The sequence below is a fragment of the Lepidochelys kempii genome, chromosome 17, assembly GCF_965140285.1.
Source record: "Lepidochelys kempii isolate rLepKem1 chromosome 17, rLepKem1.hap1, whole genome shotgun sequence".
NCBI lineage: Eukaryota > Metazoa > Chordata > Testudines > Cheloniidae > Lepidochelys > Lepidochelys kempii.
Window position 1 is genome coordinate 21,660,537 of NC_136396.1, and position 19,967 is coordinate 21,680,503.

Sequence of the window (19,967 nt, forward strand, 5' to 3'; positions counted from 1 at the left end):
GGCTGGAGAGACTGAATGCTGGCAGCTCCCAGCTAGCAGTGGTCCCTCAGGGCTTATTGCTGGCCACATAGACACCATCCCCAAAGCAGAACTGGCCCCAGGGGCAAGGAGCCACAACCGGCCTGTCAAGGTTCCTTCCCCACTCTGAAGGCTAGGGTTCAGATGTGGGGACCTGCATAAAAAACCTCCTAAGCTTATCTTTACCAGCTTAGGTCAAAACTTCCCCAAGGTACAAAATATTCCACCCTTTGTCCTTGGATTGGCCGCTACCACCACCAAACAAATACTGGTTACTGGGGAAGAGCTGTTTGGAAACGTCTTTCCCCCCAAAATACTTCCCAAAACCTTGCAGCCCACTTCCTGGACAAGGTTTGGTAAAAAGCCTCACCAATTTGCCTAGGTGACTACAGACCCAGACCCTTGGATCTTAAGAGCAATGAACAATCCTCCCAACGCTTGCACCCCCCCTTTCCTGGGAAATGTTGGATAAAAAGCCTCACCAATTTGCATAGGCGACCACAGACCCAAACCCTTGGATCTGAGAACAATGAAAAAGCATTCAGTTTTCTTACAAGAAGACTTTTAATAGAAATAGAAGTAAATAGAAGTAAAGAAATCACCTCTGTAAAATCAGGATGGTAGATATCTTACAGGGTAATTAGATTCAAAACATAGAAAATCCCTCTAGGCAAAACCTTACGTTACAAAAAAGACACACAGACAGAAATAGTTATTCTATTCAGCACAATTCTTTTCTCAGCCATTTAAAGAAATCATAATCTAACACGTACCTAGCTAGATTACTTACTAAAAGTTCTAAGACTCCATTCCTGGTCTATCCCCGGCAAAAGCAGCATACAGACAGACACAGACCCTTTGTTTCTCTCCCTCCTCCCAGCTTTTGAAAGTATCTTGTCTCCTCATTGGTCATTTTGGTCAGGTGCCAGCGAGGTTACCTTTAGCTTCTTAACCCTTTACAGGTGAGAGGAGCTTTCCCCTGGCCAGGAGGGATTTCAAAGGGGTTTACCCTTCCCTTTATATTTATGACACGGCCCCCATTGTAGGCTGTATCTGAGTATCTGGGCCTCACATGCCTCCTGCATTGTCACTGCCTGGAAGCAACTGGAACAGACCAAATGCTGGACCTGCGGGGTCTGATTCAGCCAGGGTGTGTTCTGGCCTCCCCCAGCCTTCCCTACCCGGCCCTCCATGCAATTTCTGTACCCAATGCCACATCGGTACCCTAGGGCCAAAAAGTTTGCCCACCCCTGGACTAGCTGCTTTGCTCCTTGCAATCCTTTACCCCGCTGCTTTGCTCCTTGCAATCGTGGTAAAACACCACCATGCCGATGCTCTGTCAGCGCTGAGTCTGGGCTATCTGCTGGCCAAATCCAAAGGGGTTGGCTTGCGTCAGGATCAGGGATTAGGTATACCAGGCACTTTACGGCTGCTTGCTAGCCCCTTGGTGCCTGGCGCGGGGCAGTGCCCTGAGCTAGGAGATTGCTTGCCTCAGTCAGCTTCCGGCAGTGTCTATAAACGACCGAGCACTAACCCTGCCCTGGAAATAAGCCAGGGATTTGGAGAACAAAGCAAAACATGCAGCAACTTGGCTCTAGGCAATTTAGTGGCCTCTGAGGGAAGACGACGCAGCTGGTGTGTGCTGAACGAGAAGGAGGCATCTGCTGGGATTCCCTGCACAAATGCTTAATTCCATGTAAACACAGAAAGAGGATTCCAAATAATTCAGCGATCCGCACTCTCAGCCTCTCCCAGGTGGCTGCATTCTTCCAGCCAGAAGGCTGAGAGCATACCCCTGAAACCCAGCACTGAGAAAGGATCCTCAGAGACTCCCTGGGTGCACAGCTGTCCCTGGGGTATGACAGCGAGCATAGCTTCCCCAGGGCTGTTGGCTGTTGGGGGATAGAGTGAAACCACGGGTTGGAATGACCAGGGCGGGGCAGGCAGGGGGATAGGATCCTGGAGCACCATTACGGCCTGGCCTTCCTCCCGGATGCTAGTGCTTTAAGGAGCATGCGGCACTGTGCCTGAAGGCAGCTTCTTCTTCTGCAGGGGCTGGGTGAGTTGGGGGGCCTGCGATCCCTCCAGAGGATCACATGGCTTCCCTGCAGCTCGCAGGCATGAAGCTCTGGAGAAAGCTTCTGGTGCCAGAAAATCTTCCTCGTAAACAGGGGCATTTAAGGCTTTGGTGCTGTGTGAGCCAAACAGCTGGGGAGAGTGAAGGGTTTAGGTATCAAGACAGGTGGTTTCCCCCTGTGGGCTTGTTGACGTCATTCGCGGCAATGATGGAGCCTCTCTAAGCTCTCTGAGAGCTCCCATCTAGCTGGCAAGGCCCAGTAGCCCCTGCCTCCCCTTAACCACTATTCCCAGGCCAGCAAGATATTTCTCCCTAGGCTTATTGATGAACATAAGAACAGCCAGGCTGGGTCAGAGCAACGGTCCATCTAGCCCAGGGTCTTGTCTTCCGAATGGCTAACAGGCCAGATGCTTCAGAGGGAATGAACAGAACAAGCAATCATGGCGTGATCCATCCCCTGAGGTCTGCTCCCAGCTTCTGGCAAACAGAGGCTAGGGACACTCAGAGCATAATATCATAATGCTTCTGGGGGGCATTATGATATTTTCTGTCTTATTATCTATCCCTTTCCTAATGGTTCCTAATGTTCTGTTTGCTCTTTTGACTGCTGCTGCACACTGAGTGGCTGTTTTCAGAGAACTATCCATAGTGACTCCAAGAACTTTCTTGAGTGGTAACAGCTAATTTAGACCCCATCATTTTATATGTGTAGTTGGGATTATCTTTTCCAATGTGCATTACTTTGCATTTATCAACACTGAATTTCATCTGCCATTTTGTCGTCCAGTGACCCACTTTTGTGAGTTCCCTTTGTAACTCTTTATAACAGCTTTGGACCTAACTAGCTTGAGTAAATTTGTATTATCAGTAAACATTGCCACCTGTCTGTTTGCCCCTTTTTCCAGATCATTTATGAATATGTTGAACAGCACAGGCCACGGTTCAGACCCTGGAGGACCCTGGTAGTAACCTGTCTCCATTGTGAAAACTGACCATTTATTCCTACCCTTTGTTTCCTGTCTTTTAACTAATTACTGATCCACGAAAGGACCTTCCCTTGTATCCCATGACAGCTTACTTTGCTTAAGAACCTTTGGGTTGGACCTTGTCAAAGGCTTTCTGTAAGTCTAAGTACACTATATCAACTGGATCACTCTTGCCCACGTGCTTGTTGTCCCCCTCAAAGAATTCTAATAGATTGGTGAGGCATGACCACTTTACAAAAGCCGTGTTGACTCTTCCCCAACATATTGTGTTCATCTATGTGTTGGATACTTCTGGTCTTTACTATAGTTTCAACCAATTTTACTGGTACTGAAGTTAGGCTTACTGGCCAGTAATTGCCAGGATCACCTCTGGAGTCTTTTTCAAAAATCTGGGTTACGTTAGCTGTCCTCCAGTCATCCAGTATGGAGGCTGATTTAAGCAATAGGTTACATACTACAGTTAGCGATTTTTCAGTTTCACATTTGAGTTCCTTAAGACCTTTTGTGTGAACACCAGCTGGACCTAGTGACTCATTACCGTTTAATTTATCAATTTGTTCCAAAACCTCCTCTAATGACACCCCAGTCAGGGACAGTTCCTGCGATTTGTCATCTGAAAAGAATGGCTCAGATGTGGAAATCTCCATCGCATCCTCTGCAGTGAAGATCAGTGCAAATAATTTGTTAAGTTTTTCCGCAGCAGCCTTTTCTTCTTTGAGTTCTCTGTTAGCACCTCAATAGTCCAGTGGTCCTCCTGACTGACAGACTTCCTGCTTCTGATGTGCTAAAAAAACATTGGTGTAAGTTTTTGTATATGTTGCTAGTTGCTTTCAAATTCTTTTTCAGCCTGGTTTGTCAGATTTTATGCTCCTTTCTAATTTCCTCACTAGGATTTGTCTTCCAATTTTTAAAAGAAGTCTTTTTTTCTCTAACTACCTCTTTGACTCTGTTATTTAGCCATGGTGATTTTTTTTTTTTTTTTGGTCCTGTGTGCTGTTTTTTGGAGGTATATGTTTAGTTTGAGCCTCTAGTATGCTGTTTTTAAATACTTCCAAAGCAGTTTGCAGGCATGTCACTCCTGTGACTGTTCCTTTTAGTTTCCACTTAACTGGCCTCCTCGTTTTTGTGTAGTTCTCCTTTTTGAAGTTAAATGCTACTGGGGTGGGTTTCTTTGGTATTTTCCCCTCTACAGTCATGTTAAATTTAATTACATTATGGTAGCCATTACCAAGAGGTCCAGTTATATTCACCCCTTGGACCGGATCCTGTTCTCCACTTTGGACTAAATCAAGAATTGCCCCTCCCTTGTGGGTTCCAGGTCCCGCTGCTCCAAGAAGCAGTCGTAAATGGTGTCTAAAAATTTTATCTCTGCTTCCTGTCCTGAGGTGAAGTGTACCCAGTCAATGTGGGGATAATTGAAGTCCTCTATTATTACTGGATCTTCTGGTTTTGTAGCCTCTCTAGTCTCCCTGAGCATTTTACAATCACCGTCACCATCCTGGTCAGTATTTCCTTACTGCTATACTCTTTATTATTCAAGCATGCAATTTCTATCCATACAGATTCCATGATACAATTTGTTTCATTTAAGATTTTTACTATATTTGACTCTCTGCTTTCTTTCACGTATTGGGCCACCCCGCACCAGCGTGACCTACTCTGTCATTCTGATATATTTTGTACCTTCGTATTACTGTGTCCTGTTATCATCGTTCCACCAAGTTTCTGAGAGGCCTATTATATCAATATCCTCATTTAATATGAGGCACTCTAGTTCACCCATCTCATTATTTAGACTTCTAGCATTTATATATAAGCACTTTAAAAACTTGTCACTTTTTAGCGGTCTGCCATTACATGATGTAATTGAATGGAACTCTTTTTCATTTGACTGTTTCTCATCAGATCCTACCTGTATTTTATCATCTTCCATCCTCTCCTCCTTACTAGGACATAGAGAATCCCCATTAATAGATCCTCCCCTAAGGGATGCCTCTGTCTGAATTGTATGCTCCCCTGAACCTGTCGGCTGTCTCCCAGCCCTGAGTTTAAAAACTCCTCTCTATACCTTTTTAATTTTACACACCAGCAATCTGGTTCTGTTTTGGGTTGGGTGGAGCCCATCCTTCCTCTAAAGATTCCTCTTTTCCCAGAAGGTACCCCAGTTCCTAATAACTCTAAACCCCTCTTCCCCACACCATGGTCTTATCCCCGCATTGAGACCCTGCAGTTCTACCTCTCTAACCAGCTCTGCACATGGACCTGGAGGCATTTCAGAGAATGCCACCATGGAGGTCCTGGATCTCTTACCTAGCAGCCTAAATTCGGCCTCCAGGACCTCTCTCCTATCTTTCCCTATGTCACTTGTACCTACACATACCAGGACAATCAGCCCCTCCCCAGCACTGCACGTACGTCTATCTAGATGTCTTGAGAGGTCCACAACCTTGGCACCCGGCAGTCAAGTCACCATGCGGTTCTCCCAGTTATTACAAATCCAGCTATCTATATTTCTAATAATCAAATCCCCCATGTGTATTAACTGTCTTTTCCTAATTACTAGGGTCCCCTCCCCCTGGAAGGGTATCCTCAGGGCCAGAGGACACCATGACATCATCTGGAAGGAGGGTCCCACCTATGGGATTGTTTCCCTCCATTCCAGCGTGATGTTCTCCTTCCCTGAGACTTTCATCCTCCTCAACAGCACAGAGGCTGTCAGACTGGGGTGGGATCTGCTCTACTGTGCCCTGGAAAGTCTCATCTATGTACCTGTCTGTCTCCCTTCGCCCCTCCTGTTCAGCCACCCTGGTCTCAACAGCCCATGCTCGATCTCTGAGGGCCAGGAGCTGCTTGCACCAAATGAACACATACAACACCTGCCCACGAGGCAGGTAATCAGATATGCTGCATTCAGTGCGATAAACTGGACAGCCCCAACTCTGCTGCTGGACTTCTGCCTGCATTAGTTTTACTCTTGCAAGGTTTGTTTGTTTGGGGAGTGGGTGGCTATTGGCCTAAGTTTAGCATATGTTTATTAGGTGTATCTGGCTCTTCCTCTCCCTTGCAAAACTCCCCTGTTTACTGCTCCTGTTCATTACCCCCTCTGGTCACTTAGGAGCTGGCTTTTTAAATCCCTGTTCACCCCAAGATAGCCCCGTTGTCTAGCCCCCAATCCTAAAGGGATGAGGGATCCCAGGTTGGCAGGCTAGACCCTTAGTAGGAAGACCTCAGCCTAGCCCAGCAGGCACTAGGCTCAGCACACAGCCCCCAACAGGGCCAGCCTTAGGGGTGGGTGATGTGGGTGACCACCCAGGGCACCATGGTCAGGGGGGCACCATCCCAGTGCCACAAGCTGGTGGGCCTGGACTGCCGGAGTGGGGGTGAGTGTGGGCGAGCCCAGGGCTGCAGCCTGGCCATTTATTCTAGTTCAAACAAGCAAGTGACTCATGCCCCAGGTTGCAGAGGAAGGCAAAAAAAAAAAACCCTCAAGGTCTCTGCCAGTCTGACCTGGGGGGAAATTCCTTCCCAACCCCAAATATGGTGATCAGTTAGACCCTGAGCATGTGGGTGAGACTCACCAGCCAGACATCTGGGAAAGAGTCCTCTGTAGTAACTCAGAGCCCTCTCCATCTAGTGTCGCACCACCGGACATTGGAGATATTTGCTGGTAGCAGTCACGGATCGGCTACACGCCATTGTAGGACATCTCATCATCCCATCCCCTCCGTAAACTTATCATGCTCAGTCATTAGCACTTGACTCAGTATGCTGGTAGACTTCTATTGTAAGACACACACTACTCAATAGTCCTGGAAGGAGAGAAGTGTCTCCCATCTCCTGTCTCAAGACACGCTATCGTTGTGGGACCTGCCTCTAACGACAAGAACATAATTGGTGGCATATATACACAACTCCTCACACATTTTCATAAGAACATAAGAATGGTCCTACTGGGTCAGACCAAAGGTCTATCTAGCCCAGTGTCCTGTCTTCTGACAGTGGCCAATGCCAGGTGCCCCAGAGGGAATGAAAAGAATAGGTCATCATCACGTGATCCATTCCCTGTCACTCATTCCCAGCTTCTGGCAAATAGAGGCTAGGGACACCATTTCTGCCCATCCTGGCTAATAGCGATTGATGGATCTATCCACCATGAATTTATCTCAGTCTTTTTTTAACCCTGTTTATGGTCTTGGCCTTCACAACATCCTAGGGTGACCAGATGTCCCGATTTTATTGGGACAGTCCTGATTTTGGGGTCTTTTTCTTATATGGGCTCCTATTACCCGCCACCCCCGTTCCGATTTTTCACACTTGCTGTCTGGTCTCCCTACAACATCCTCTGGCAAGGAGTTCCACAGGTTGACTGTGCGTTGTGTGAAGAAGCTTTAACAAAGCTTTTGATACAGTCTCCCACAGTATTCTTGCCAGCAAGTTAAAGAAGTGTAGGCTGGATGAATGGACTATAAGGTGGATAGAAAGCTGGCTAGATTGTCGGGCTCAATGGGTAGTGATCAATGGCTCCATGTCTAGTTGACAGCCGGTATCAAGCGGAGTGCCCCAAGGGTCAGTCCTGGGGCCAGTTTTGTTCAATATCTTTATTAATGATCTGGAGGATGGCATGGACTGCACCCTCAGCAAGTTTGCAGATGACACTAAACTGGGAGGAGAGGTAGATATGCTGGAGGGTAGGGATAGGATACAGAGGGACCTAGACAAATTGGAGGATTGGGTCAAAAGAAATCTGATGAGGTTCAACAAGGACAAGTGCAGAGTCCTGCACTTAGGACAGAAGATCCCATGCACCGCTACAGACTAGGGACCGAGTGGCTAGGCAAAGTTCTGCAGAAAAGGACGTAGAGGTTACAGTAGACGAGAAGCTGGATAGGAGTCAACAGTGTGCCCTTGATGCCAAGAAGGCTAACAGCATTTTGGGCTGTATAAGTAGGAGCATTGCCAGCAGATCGAAGGACGTGATCATTCCCCTCTATTCGGCATTGGTGAGGCCTCATCTGGAGTACTGTGTCCAGTTTTGGGGCCCCACTACAGAAGGGATGTGGACAAATTGGAAAGAGTCCAGTGGAGGGCAATGAAAATGATCAGGGGGCTGGAGCACATAACTTATGAGAAGAGGCTGAGGGAACTGGGATTGTTTAGTCTGCAGAAGAGAAGAATGAGGGGGGATTTGATAGCTGCTTTCAACTACCTGAAAGGGGGTTCCAAAGAGGATGGATCTAGACTGTTCTCAGTGGTGGCAGATGACAGAACCAGGAGTAATGGTCTCAAGTTACAGTGGGGGAGGTTTAGGTTGGATATTAGGAGAAACTTTTTCACTAGGAGGGTGGTGAAGCACTGGAATGGGTTCCCTAGGGAGGTTGTGGAATCTCCTTCCTTAGAAGTTTTTAAGGTCAGGCTTGACAAAGCCCTGGCTGGGATGATTTAGTTGGGGTTGGTCCTGCTTTGAGCAGGGGGTTGGACTAGATGACCTCCTGAGGTCCCTTCCACCCCTGATATTCTATGATTCTATGAAGAAATACTTCCTTTTATTTGTTTTAAACCTGCTGCCTATTCATTTCATTGGGTGACCCCTAGTTCTTGTGTTATGAGAAGTAGTAAACAACACTTCCTTATCTACTTTCTCTGCACCAGTCATGGTTTTATAGACCTCAATCATATCTCCCCTTAGCCGTCTCTTATATCCGTGCATATATTTCACAATAATTATGGTTAAGACTAAGATTTTGTCATGGTTATTTTTAGCAGAAGTCAAGGACAGGTCACGGGCAATAAACAAAAATTCACAGGAGCCATGACCTGTCCATGACTTTTACTAAACATAATGCGGGGTGAGAGGGCTGCAGGGGGCCGGGGCAGGAATGAGAGCTGGAGCCTCATAGGCGGCCCTTTCGGCCCCAGCCCAACCATCATGGGGGCAACAAAGCCCTAGCTCAAGGTCTTAGTGTGAAGAACAAGGGTGAGTGTGCGTTAGTGTGTGTGTAGGGGACAGGGTGTGAACAGAGGAACAAGCTCAGGGAAATCTACAAGTCCAGAGGCTACGACAGTTTGTCCCATTGCTGGGAGTGGGGCGGGGCCCCTATGAGTTCCATGGATCCTGGGATGTTCCTGGGGCTGCGAATAGGGGTTCATGGATTTTTGCTAGTTGCCCTGGGAGGCCAGAGAAACAATCGCATGAGAGATCATAAAGGAGAGAGCTAAATGCTGAAGCTGCCCTGGCTAGGGGGAGGTGGGAGCTTGAGTTGGCTGCGGGAGTTGGCTGGCAGGAATGGCACCAGAGAGTGAGAGCTTGGAGTGTTTAAGGGTCTGTCTACAGAGCAATCGGGAGGGGCGATCGCAGCACGCCTAGACGTGCCTGAGCTAGGCTTGAATGAGCTGGCATGCCAAACGCCGCAGCCCTAGCCAGCCACGTACAATCCTGCTGGGGATCTTCGGTACTCCCTTGGGCGGCCAGCCCCTGCCACTGCTAGGGTATCTGTAGATCCACAGCACAGACCTCTACCACTTCAGCTAATGGAGTGACTGGTAGCAGTAGAAGACTGTTATCTTCCATGGGGGCCTGGTGCTAGAGTGCGATGGAGACACACACTTTGCCAGAGGGTTTCACAGCTATTTGCTGAGTGCAGAGGGATGGTGCGACGCAGGACTCCTGGGTTCAATTACGGGTTCTGCAAAGGAGAGTGTGACTCTTCTGTTCCTGCCACACAGCCTGTCCCTGAAACTTTCTACTCTGATCCCTGTCACCCCAGCTTCTGCTCCTCTCCCCTCCTACCTATGGCATCTCACGGCAGGCCACTGACCTCTGGCAGAGGGGAGCTGGGCTTCTTCACTGACAGATGGCACCAGACATTTCAGCCTTCCCAGCCCTACCCCAGAGCTGCCTCCCAAATCTGAGATATTCTTTCCCTTCCTCTGCCAGGGCCACCTCTGGCAAGAGCAGGAAGGCTGGGTGCGGGGCTCAGAGCTGGGAAGGGAGAACTCACCTCCCATCAGTTCTATGACTGGGATCCTATTCCAGCTTCAGCCAAACGTAAGTGGGGGGAATTCTTTCTGGAGACACACCATGGTGGCATGGCCCATCCTTGGTCTCCATAGTTACATTATGGCAATATGTCCCATCCTTGGTCTCCACAGTGACACCATAGTCACCTGGCTCACCTGTGGGTCTCCATAGTGACACCATGGCGACCTGGCCCATCTGTGGGTCTCCATAGTGACAACATACTGACATGGCCATTCCTTGTCCAGGAAATGGGGGCATTTCCTACTCACAGAAGCAGAAGCAATGGGTCACGATGGAAAACACTGGACTTTATTGTATCTGCAAAGAATGACAGTGGTGTTGGCAGGGGGTCGCTTCCCCATCACACAGTCACTGGGGGACAAAGGACACAGAAGGGATGGAGAAGTGGGAGGGGTTCTCCTTAAATAAACAGAGCTAGAAAAATAGCTTCTCTAAACCGTGCACTGATGCACATCAGTCCATGTCAATAATGTGGAGCATCACACGGAGTTCTTGTCCAGCTGCTTCTGTCTCAGCTGTGCAGTCTGGGCGTCTTTACGTGGTTTTTCTTGCTTTCCTTGACATGTGGCCAGCGATATCTTACTGGGGTCAACACAGACTTCCTTCCCCTGTGTGAGCGTCACTCTGTGAGGAGAAAGAGAGAGAGAGAGAGATGAGCCCGGCTCCCTTACCAAATGCAAGGTGACGCCCAGACTGATGCCAGCTCCCACGGCAGGGCAGTGACTGGGAGAGCGCTGGGAACCAAGGCACTTGTCCCTGAAGCGGTCTGGTTCCGGAGTGAAATCGGTTCTCTTGAACGCAGGAGGCTGACAGAGCTGCCTGGGCCCAGGCCCGATGCTGTGGGGCTGCTGCTGTGGGCACTTGCCTCCCCCAGCAACAACACAGCTCAGTCGGACATGCAACAGCTTGTGCTGTTGCAGTCGGTGCCCCCCACGCAGACCGGTCAATACACCAGGACCGTGGGCTGCCACCCTGCCAGCTTGGAATAGGAGCCCCACCAGCTTGGTCAACGCACTGCTGCCCTCGGCTGCCTATCCCCTGCCAGCCCAATTCCACCCCCCACCCCCAGCTCTGCCAACACCTTTCGCTCCTGAGCTACAGCCCCCACCCTGCTCCTGGAACCAGAGCCCCCACAGGCCTCGGCTTGTGCAGCTTGAGCCTGCTGAGCTGGGCTCCCGGCTAGCCCAGAGCAGGGGAAGCACACGCAGGCCTTCTAGTGCCTCTCTGACTCCTACAGCCCCGAACCCCAGTTAGCCAGGCTGTGTCATCTGCCAGCAGCGCTGCCTGGTGACACCCGCCCCTTAGCAACGGTGCGATTGCCCCTTTCCACTTTCCTTTTGTAACTGAGCCCCAGTGAGTCAGGCTGACGGCCCTGAGAACCCCCTGTTTGTTTACTTGATCATTTGCAACACAGGCCGTTCAGGCGCACCATAAAAATACAAAGACATCCCGTCCCACGAGGCACTTTGTTCCTGTCGGGAGACAGTTGGTCACCTACAGTTCCTGACTCCATGTCTGTAAAAGTGCCACCGAATAGTGACAGGTTTCAGAGCAGCAGCCGCGTTAGTCTGTAGCCGCAAAAGGACCAGGAGGACTTGTGGCACCTTAGAGACTGACCAGGCCATTAGAGCACAAGCTCTCGTGTGCTACAGCCCACTGCAGCGGATGTGATGAGGGTGCCGCAAGTCCCACGAGTTGCCACAAGTCCTCCTCTTCTTCTTGCAGAATATTTCGGACCGAGGTTTCAGCATTAGAGGACGTCGTTACAGCAGCTGAGACTGGATCTCGGCTACAGAGTAGCGAGGCGGTAAAGACCATGGAGTGGGAGAGGAAATTACTGGGGTTGCATATCAAAGGGAAAAGCACGTGGCGGCATTTTATTTGCCTGTATTTGGCCCCAGGATGAGACAGACACGGCGAGCCCGTGTGTGGGACGCCCCGGGGTACTCACATCACGGCCTGGCGGGAGCAGTTAGGACCTGTGGGTCTGCAACTTCTGATGTGTTTTGGAGAAATTCTTCTGGGAACAAAATTATCTTTCATGCAGCATGTGTTGCTCTGGCTGACGACTTGGGAGAAGAAGGGAAAGGGAATTAGTTCTCCTTCCCTCAGGAACAAGGAAGCGCTGACTGGAGAGAATTTCTTACACTGACTAGTTCTGTTCTCATTAACAGCCACCCCCCCTTTCTGGAGGCAGGTGGGACTTCTTGGATGCTCCCCCGGCTCCCCCGTAATCGGGTTAATGGTTGTTGTTCTGCCCTCCACTGGCACAAGAAATGGACGATTCTCCTCTTCTGCCACTGAGTGATCTGGGTTGTCCCTTTGCTGCTCGATATCTGAGCTCTGGAGCAGGCAGCTCTCGGCCTCCAGATCACAAAGCCTTATCCCCATTTCACAGATGGAACCTGAGGCCCAGGAAGAGTCCGGCTCAGATTTCCAAAGCTTCCTAGGGGATTTTGGTGCAATTGCCATGGGATTTTGGAAGCCAAACCCCTCAGGCAGCTTTGGAAATCCAGCCTCAGTGACGGAGACTGGACTTGTACCCACATCTCCTGAGTCCCAGCGCAGGGCCCACCCACACCCCTTCCTTCCTCTGCTTCACCCACTGCCCTTCCAAAGCTCCCGGGCCCTAACGCCGGTGCTGGAAATGGCTGGGCTGGAGGCGTCTGGCAAGGCAGGGCTCTGTAGAGTAAGGACAGGGGTGGATCCGCTACTTACAGGAATCGCAGTGGGCTTCAGTCCAGAGAGCGGCAAGGAGCAGCGTTGTCAGGGCTAAGGAGGTGACCTTCATTTCCAGGCAGGTTCTCTCGGCTCCCGCTGCAGCAGAGGCAGGTTGCTCCACAGTGGGGTGGCCGAGAAGGGTCTGGCTTCCCCCTCGCCTGCCTCTGTATTTTATAGCCCTCAGCAGGGATTTCCATGGCTGCGGTGGCGAGTGCGTGGAGGTGGGGAAGGGGATGGAGGGGAATAGTTATTAATAAATGATACTGAAGGAATGGAATCTACCTCTCCCCCACACATGTACCAGTGGCCAGAGGGGACAGAACAGGAGCTGGAAAGTCTCTTGCTGATTTACAGATAAGGAGCCAGCCCTGCACATGCTCACGGGGGAGGGGCGGGCTGTGGATTTTAAGTTTAAATTTAGTCATTTGCAAACCACACAGGATGACACACGATTCTCTGCCCCTGTGTTTGCTGAAGTCCTGCACTGAGTCTCTTTCAAACCCAGCCAGTGACACCAGCCGGCGAGCCCTGGAAAGGAGACAAGATCAGGCCCATCTCGTGCAGATGGGACGGTGGGGTTGGATGGGCTTCAGTGGAGGTTAAACCCTCCCCGCACATTTCGTGTGCTTTGCTACGCAGGTATCAACGGTAATAGCAGAGTGCCCCAGTCCTGGGTGGGCCTCCTCCACGCGGCTCCCCTTGCAGATGGCAGTGCTGTCCTGCTTTCACACCTGGGGAATTGCAGCACCAGAGACCCTGGGGGACTTGTCCAAGCTCTGGTGGGAAGGCTTTGGCTGAGCTCGGAGTAGGATCAGACCCCTTGAGTCACACCCCAGTGCCTTCCCCCTTTGCCATCCTTTCCCCCCAAGCTGCTCCCCGCTCATCATGCGCCCCAAGAGCTGGGCTTGTGATGCAGTTGAGCAACCCCCCTAAACCAACCCATTTCAGGGGGAATCCCACCCTGATGAGAAGGTTTCTCCATGTACCGTAGTAACCGGGTAGCAACGTGCCCATTGCACAGCGAGTGACATTCAAGGCCTTAGGGGCTGATTTCCAGCCTGTGGCACATTAGCAGCAGGACTAGAATTAGTGGTGCAGGTAGGGATCATTGAATAATTTCACACATTGTAAGGCCAGAAGGGACCATATGATAATCTAGTCTGACCTCCTTTACAACACAGGCTGGAGAATTTCACCCATTTCCCCCTGTATGGAGCCTAACAGCTTGTGTTTGGCTAAAGCATCTCTGTCAGACAGGTCTCTGGGCTTGGTCTGAAAACACCCAGGGATGGAGATTCCATCACGTCCCTTGGGATTTTGTTCTAATGGTTGATTACCCTCCCTGTGGAAAATGTGGCCCTGATTTCTTACTGGGATTTGTCTGGTTTCAGCCTGCAGCCGTTGGTCATCGTTCTGCCTTTCTCCACTGGTTAAAGAGCACTTTATTGCCCGGTATATTCTCCCCACAAAGGTGCTGGTACCCGGTCCCCAAGTCACCCCTTGCTCTTCTCTCTGAGAAACTAACTAGAATGAGTTCTTTCAGCCACTCTTTGAAAGGTATTTTTTCCAGCCCTCGACTGATTCTTGCGGCTCTTCCCTTCACGTGCTCCAGTTTTTCCCACATCCCTTTTGAAATGCAGATACCAGACCTGGGTGCATCTGTCAATACGTGGAAAACCTTAAGCGGAAACCGGACCTGGGCAAGGCCTTCGAGTTGCCATGCAAGTGGGATGCCAGCAACCACTTCCTCCCCGGGGGCAGCTTCACCCGATTTGCCTACTGGAGGTTCATCCACAAGGCCCAGCTCAACTGCGTCCCGCTGAATGGAGCCATCCACACAGAATCAGGACAAGTGATGGAGGAAGTGCGGCTATGCCAGTGAGACACTACCCCACTTCCAGTGTAGCTGCAAACCCCATTCCAGAGTCTGGCAGCCGAGACACAATACCACAATACCACAATATCATCTAGTCCAACCCCCTGCTCAAAGCAGGACCAACACCAACTAAATCATCCCAGCCAGGGCTTTGTCAAGCAGGGCCTTAAAAACCTCTAAGGATGGAGATTCCACCACCTCCCTAGGAACCCATTCCAGTGCTTCACCACCCTCCTAGTGAAATAGTGTTTCCTAATATCCAACCTAGACCTCCCCCACTGCAACTTGAGACCATTGCTCCTGGTTCTGTTCTCTGCCACAACTGAGAACAGCCGAGCTCCACCCTCTTTGGAATCCCTGCTTCAGGTAGTTGAAGGCTGCTATCAAATCCCCCCCTCACTCTTCTTTTCTGCAGACTAAATAACCCCAGTTTCCTTAGCCTCTCCTCATAAGTCATATGCCCCAGCCCCTTAATAATTTTCATTGCCCTCCGCTGGACTCTCTCCAATTTGTCCACTTCCTTTCTGTAGTGGGCGGGGGTGTGTGTGTGTGAACTGGACACAATACTCCAGATGTGGCCTCACCAGTGCCTAATAGAGGTGAATAATCACTTCCCTCGATCTGCTGGCAATGCTCCTACTAATGCAGCCCAATATGCCGTTAGCCTTCTTGGAAACAAGGGCACACTGCTGACTCATATCACGTTTCTAATTCACTGTAATCCCCAGGTCCTTTTCTGCAGAACTGCCGCCTAGCCAGTCGGTCCCCAGCCTGTAGCAGTTTCTTCATGGGATTCTTCCATCCTAAGTGCAGGATTCTGCACTTGTCCGTGTTGAATCTCATTAGATTTCTTTTGGCCCAAACCTCCAATTTGTTTAGGTCACTCTGGACCCCAACCCAACCCTCCAGTGTATCCACCTCTCCCCCAAGCTTAGTGTCATCCACAAACTTGCTGAGGGTGCAATTCATCCCATCATCCAGATCATTAATGAAGATGTTGAACAAAACTGGCCCCAGGACCGACCCCTGAGGGACTCCATTTGATACTGGCTACCAACTAGACATGGAGCCATTGATCACTGCCCGTTGAGCCCGACGATCTAGCCAGCTTTCTATCCACCTTATTATCCATTCATCCAGCCCCTACTTCTTTAACTTGCTGGCAAGGTTCATCAATCTCAAAAGACCTGACAGATCTTGCCCAATAATCGCACTGATGCCAATTCTTTAGTAACTAAAACTAAAGGTTTAATAATAAAAGGAAAAGAGAAGAGAGTTGCAAATGGTTAAAAGATCAATATACATACCAATGAGTTCCAGTGTTCATAATTCAGGATTGCAGCAGTGGTGGATTAAATTGCTGGCTTGTAAAAGTCTCTCTGGAATCATCCCAAAAGGTCAGAATCCAAAGGCAGCTTAAATCTAAAGTCTGTTAAAGTTTTTCCATGCCTTTTCCAGGTTACAGGCAGTCCTCGGACTTACGACACAAGGGGTTCTTGGAAATCACGTCTTAAGTCAAAACATCATAACTCAGAACCGATTTTCCCATAGGAACCAATGTTATATCTGGGTGACTGGTTCCTGAACCAAGGCCCAATACACTATTTTCACCAAAATAACCCAAATTTTTGTACTCAGTCAATTATAGAGGAGTAATATAGCTACATTAATGTATTTATATTGTAAATAGCAATCATGTTGACATAAACAAATCACATAATAAGATAACGATACATGAAGAGCTATAGTCCTTCGGCTTAGGACACCTTCTTCTGAGTCATGGGTAGGTCTAATTGGGTGGGGTTTTCAGGGGTTTTTGAGGTGATTTGGAAGGACTTAAACAAAGTATGCAAGGAAGTTTGGACAGATGTTCTCCTCTTTTCCTTGTAAATTTCTCTGGAGCAGCTGTACATGTTGGATATGCCCCTATTCACAGATGCACAGCGTTCAATATTGGTGTCATGTTCCTCAAACAGGGACACGGCAGCTTCCATACGTTGAAATGCCTCAGCCAACTTTGGTTGTCAAGACTTTACGAGGAGGAGTCTCTTCAACAGTTGGTGCATCTTCTTCTTCTTCTGCCCCTTTTTGCTGTTCCAAAGCAATGAGGTCCTCATTAGTTAATTCTTCAGAATGTGAGGCCAGCAACTCATCAACATCCTCTAGTGCAACATTTAAATTGAATTCTTTGCCCAATTCAACAACAGCTTTGGTCACCTCCTCAACAGTGTCTGTAAAGCCTTGGAAGTCAGACACAATATCAGGACACAATTCTCTCCAAACAGTATTCAAATTTGATTGTTTGACTTCATTCCGTGACTCACCAATATTCTTAACTGCATGGTAAATGTTGAAGACCTTCCAGAATTCCTTCAGGGTTGGTCCACCTTCCTTCTCGGTTGCCCTGATGGCCTGGGCAAACATGCTCCTAAGATAGTAGGCCTTGAAGGATGCAAATATCCCCTGGTCCATGGGTTGCAACAGTGAGGTGGTATTGGGGGGCAGAAACACCACTTTGACGTCAGGACACATGTTATCTAGGATGGTTGGATGACCAGGAGCATTGTCAAGGATTAACAATGCTTTAAATGCAAGACTATTTTTGCTGCAATAATCCCTGACACTTGGCACAAAATAATGATTAAACCAATCCTCAAAAATGTTCCTGATGACCCGTGCCTTAGGACTGGATTCCATATCACTGGGAGAAATGCCTTGGAATATCTCTTGGAAGCCCTGGGGTTTTCTGAACAAGCAAAAGTTTAAGTTTAAAGTCACCTGCAGCATTTGCACCGAGCGAAAGAGTGAACCTATCTTTAGCAGCTTTGTGCCCTGGCACGGATTTCTCCTCTTTGGGAATGTCAGTTCTTGACGGCATATTTTCCCCCAAAAGAGCCCAGTTTCATTAACATTCAAATCATGCTGAGCACAATCCCCTCCCACCCCCCACCCCCAATGATCTCAGCCAATGTCTCAGGAAAAACACGAGCTGTCTCTTCATCAGCACTGGCCGCTTCACCGGAAATCTTGATGTTATGCAAATTGGCCCTGGCTTTAAAACGCATCAACCAGCCCCTACTGGCATTAAAAGGCTCAGCATAGGAACTCTCCCCTGCGGTATGTTTAGATCATCATAAAGACTCCCGGCCTTCTCCTGAATTCTGCCTAAACTCACAGGAGCATGGTGTCGATTTTGATCCTCCAGCCAAACAATGAACAGTTTCTGAACCTGGGCAATAAGTCCAACACACTGATTAGTTTTCACAGTGGCTTGCATAGGAACTGAGCCCTTAACATGTTCCTGAAGTCGTACCTTGCCTTTCAGGATGGTCACAATGGTCGCTTGGGGGATATCAAAAGCTCTACAGATTTCAGTCGGTGTCTCACCTTTCCCAGACCTCTTAATTATTTCCATTTTTGTTTCCATAGTCATTGTTCTACTTTTCTTAGAGAAGAAACATCACTTGCATCAGATTTATGCTTTTCTGCCATTATTATTAAATTTTAAATCAATTTTAAAAACAGTTCGGAAGCACAAAGATTCAGCACGTAAAAATGGTGTTGGAACAGCAATTGAGCATCTTGAGTCAGGGAGATGGGCGGCGCAGAATATCGATGCGCACATCTGAACCTGTTCACTGGTGTGGCGTTGCGTCAGCTTGAGCACCGTAAAGTCGAAATCGACGTTGGAAAGTCAAAACTGGGTGTCAATTTATAAATGGTGTAAGTGCCGTTCGTCATAAGGCGGACGTCGTGAAGTCGAGGACTGCCTGTATTCCAAATAATTATTTGGAAGATCTCCATCTTATGACTTATACTTTCCTTGTTCAAAATTTAAGCAGACTAGAGATGAAAGGATCCGGCCCAAAGCTTTCCTTTATAATTCTTCTGGCCAGCTGACAAGCCTCCTCACAGAAATTGTCATAGCAGGGCTTTCCTGGGAAGATGAATAGGCAATGTGGACCTTTGCTTTGAAAGGTTTCAGAGTAACAGCCCTGTTAGTCTGTATTTGCAAAAAGAAAAGGAGGACTTGTGGCACCTTAGAGACTAACCAATTTATTTGAGCATGAGCTTTCGTGAGCTACAGCTCACTTCACTTTCATGCTTTGAAACTAATCTGTTTCCTCTGCATACACAGGTAGCTAGTTATACTCATTCACATAAGGCAATTAGATGATCCTCCATTATAACTGAGATAGTTAAGATGAAGACAATATAGATAACATTATTAGTTTCCTGCAGTATCTCACATCTTTGATCTTAAGGTTACTTGGACACAGTCACACACATAATTAAGTCAATTAACTAATGCAAGGGAATTAACAGCTACAAGCTAATCTGGTTACACTGTTAAACTTTTAACAAGATATAGGTAAACACAGACAAATACTAACCAATTTATTTGAGCATGAGCTTTCGTGAGCTACAGCTCACTTCATCAGATGTTTACCGTGGAAACTGCAGCAGACTTTATATACACACAGAAATCATGAAACAATACCTCCTCCCACCCCACTGTCCTGCTGGTAATAGCTTATCTAAAGTGATCAACAGGTGGGCCATTTCCAGCACAAATCCAGGTTTTCTCACCCTCCACCCCCCCACACAAATTCACTCTCCTGCTGGTGCTAGCCCATCCAAAGTGACAACTCTTTACATAATCAAGTCGGGCTATTTCCTGCATAGATCAAGGTTTTCTCACATCCCCCCCACCCCCATACACACACAAACTCACTCTCCTGCTGGTAATAGCTCATCTAAACTGACCATTCTCCAGGTTTAAATCCAAGTTAAACCAGAACATCTGGGGGGGGGGGTAGGAAAAAACAAGAGGAAACAGGCTACCTTGCATAATGACTTAGCCACTCCCAGTCTCTATTTAAGCCTAAATTAATAGTATCCAATTTGCAAATGAATTCCAATTCAGCAGTTTCTCGCTGGAGTCTGGATTTGAAGTTTTTTTGTTTTAAGATAGCGACCTTCATGTCTGTGATTGCGTGACCAGAGAGATTGAAGTGTTCTCCGACTGGTTTATGAATGTTATAATTCTTGACATCTGATTTGTGTCCATTTATTCTTTTACGTAGAGACTGTCCAGTTTGACCAATGTACATGGCAGAGGGGCATTGCTGGCACATGATGGCATAGATCACATTGGTGGATGTGCAGGTGAACGAGCCTCTGATAGTGTGGCTGATGTTATTAGGCCCTGTGATGGTGTCCCCTGAATAGATATGTGGGCACAATTGG

The 19,967-nt window shown here is 48.5% G+C and overlaps 1 protein-coding gene across 1 annotated transcript; it reads right to left on the bottom strand.

Annotated features, from left to right (window-relative positions):
* Window positions 1–10,438: 10,438 nt before the first annotated feature.
* Window positions 10,439–12,936, bottom strand: LOC140899518 (C-C motif chemokine 1). The gene is made up of 3 exons (XM_073315148.1): window positions 12,839–12,936; window positions 12,072–12,189; window positions 10,439–10,744 (listed from the first exon to the last, which is right to left on the bottom strand). Exons 1-3 carry the CDS (start codon window positions 12,909–12,911, stop codon window positions 10,600–10,602), a joined length of 336 nt encoding a protein of 111 aa, XP_073171249.1. The 5' UTR covers window positions 12,912–12,936; the 3' UTR covers window positions 10,439–10,599.
* Window positions 12,937–19,967: the final 7,031 nt, after the last annotated feature.

Bases quoted from the DNA above. Each gene is read 5' to 3' on its own strand.
- LOC140899518 (XM_073315148.1), bottom strand. From the start codon at position 12,911: ATGAAGGTCACCTCCTTAGCCCTGACAACGCTGCTCCTTGCCGCTCTC. The intron at 12,190-12,838 runs GTAAGTAGCGGA...TCTTCTCCCAAG, and splicing joins TGAAGCCCACTGCGATTCCT to TCGTCAGCCAGAGCAACACA. The intron at 10,745-12,071 runs GTGAGTACCCCG...TTCTCCTCACAG, and splicing joins TGCTCCCGCCAGGCCGTGAT to AGTGACGCTCACACAGGGGA.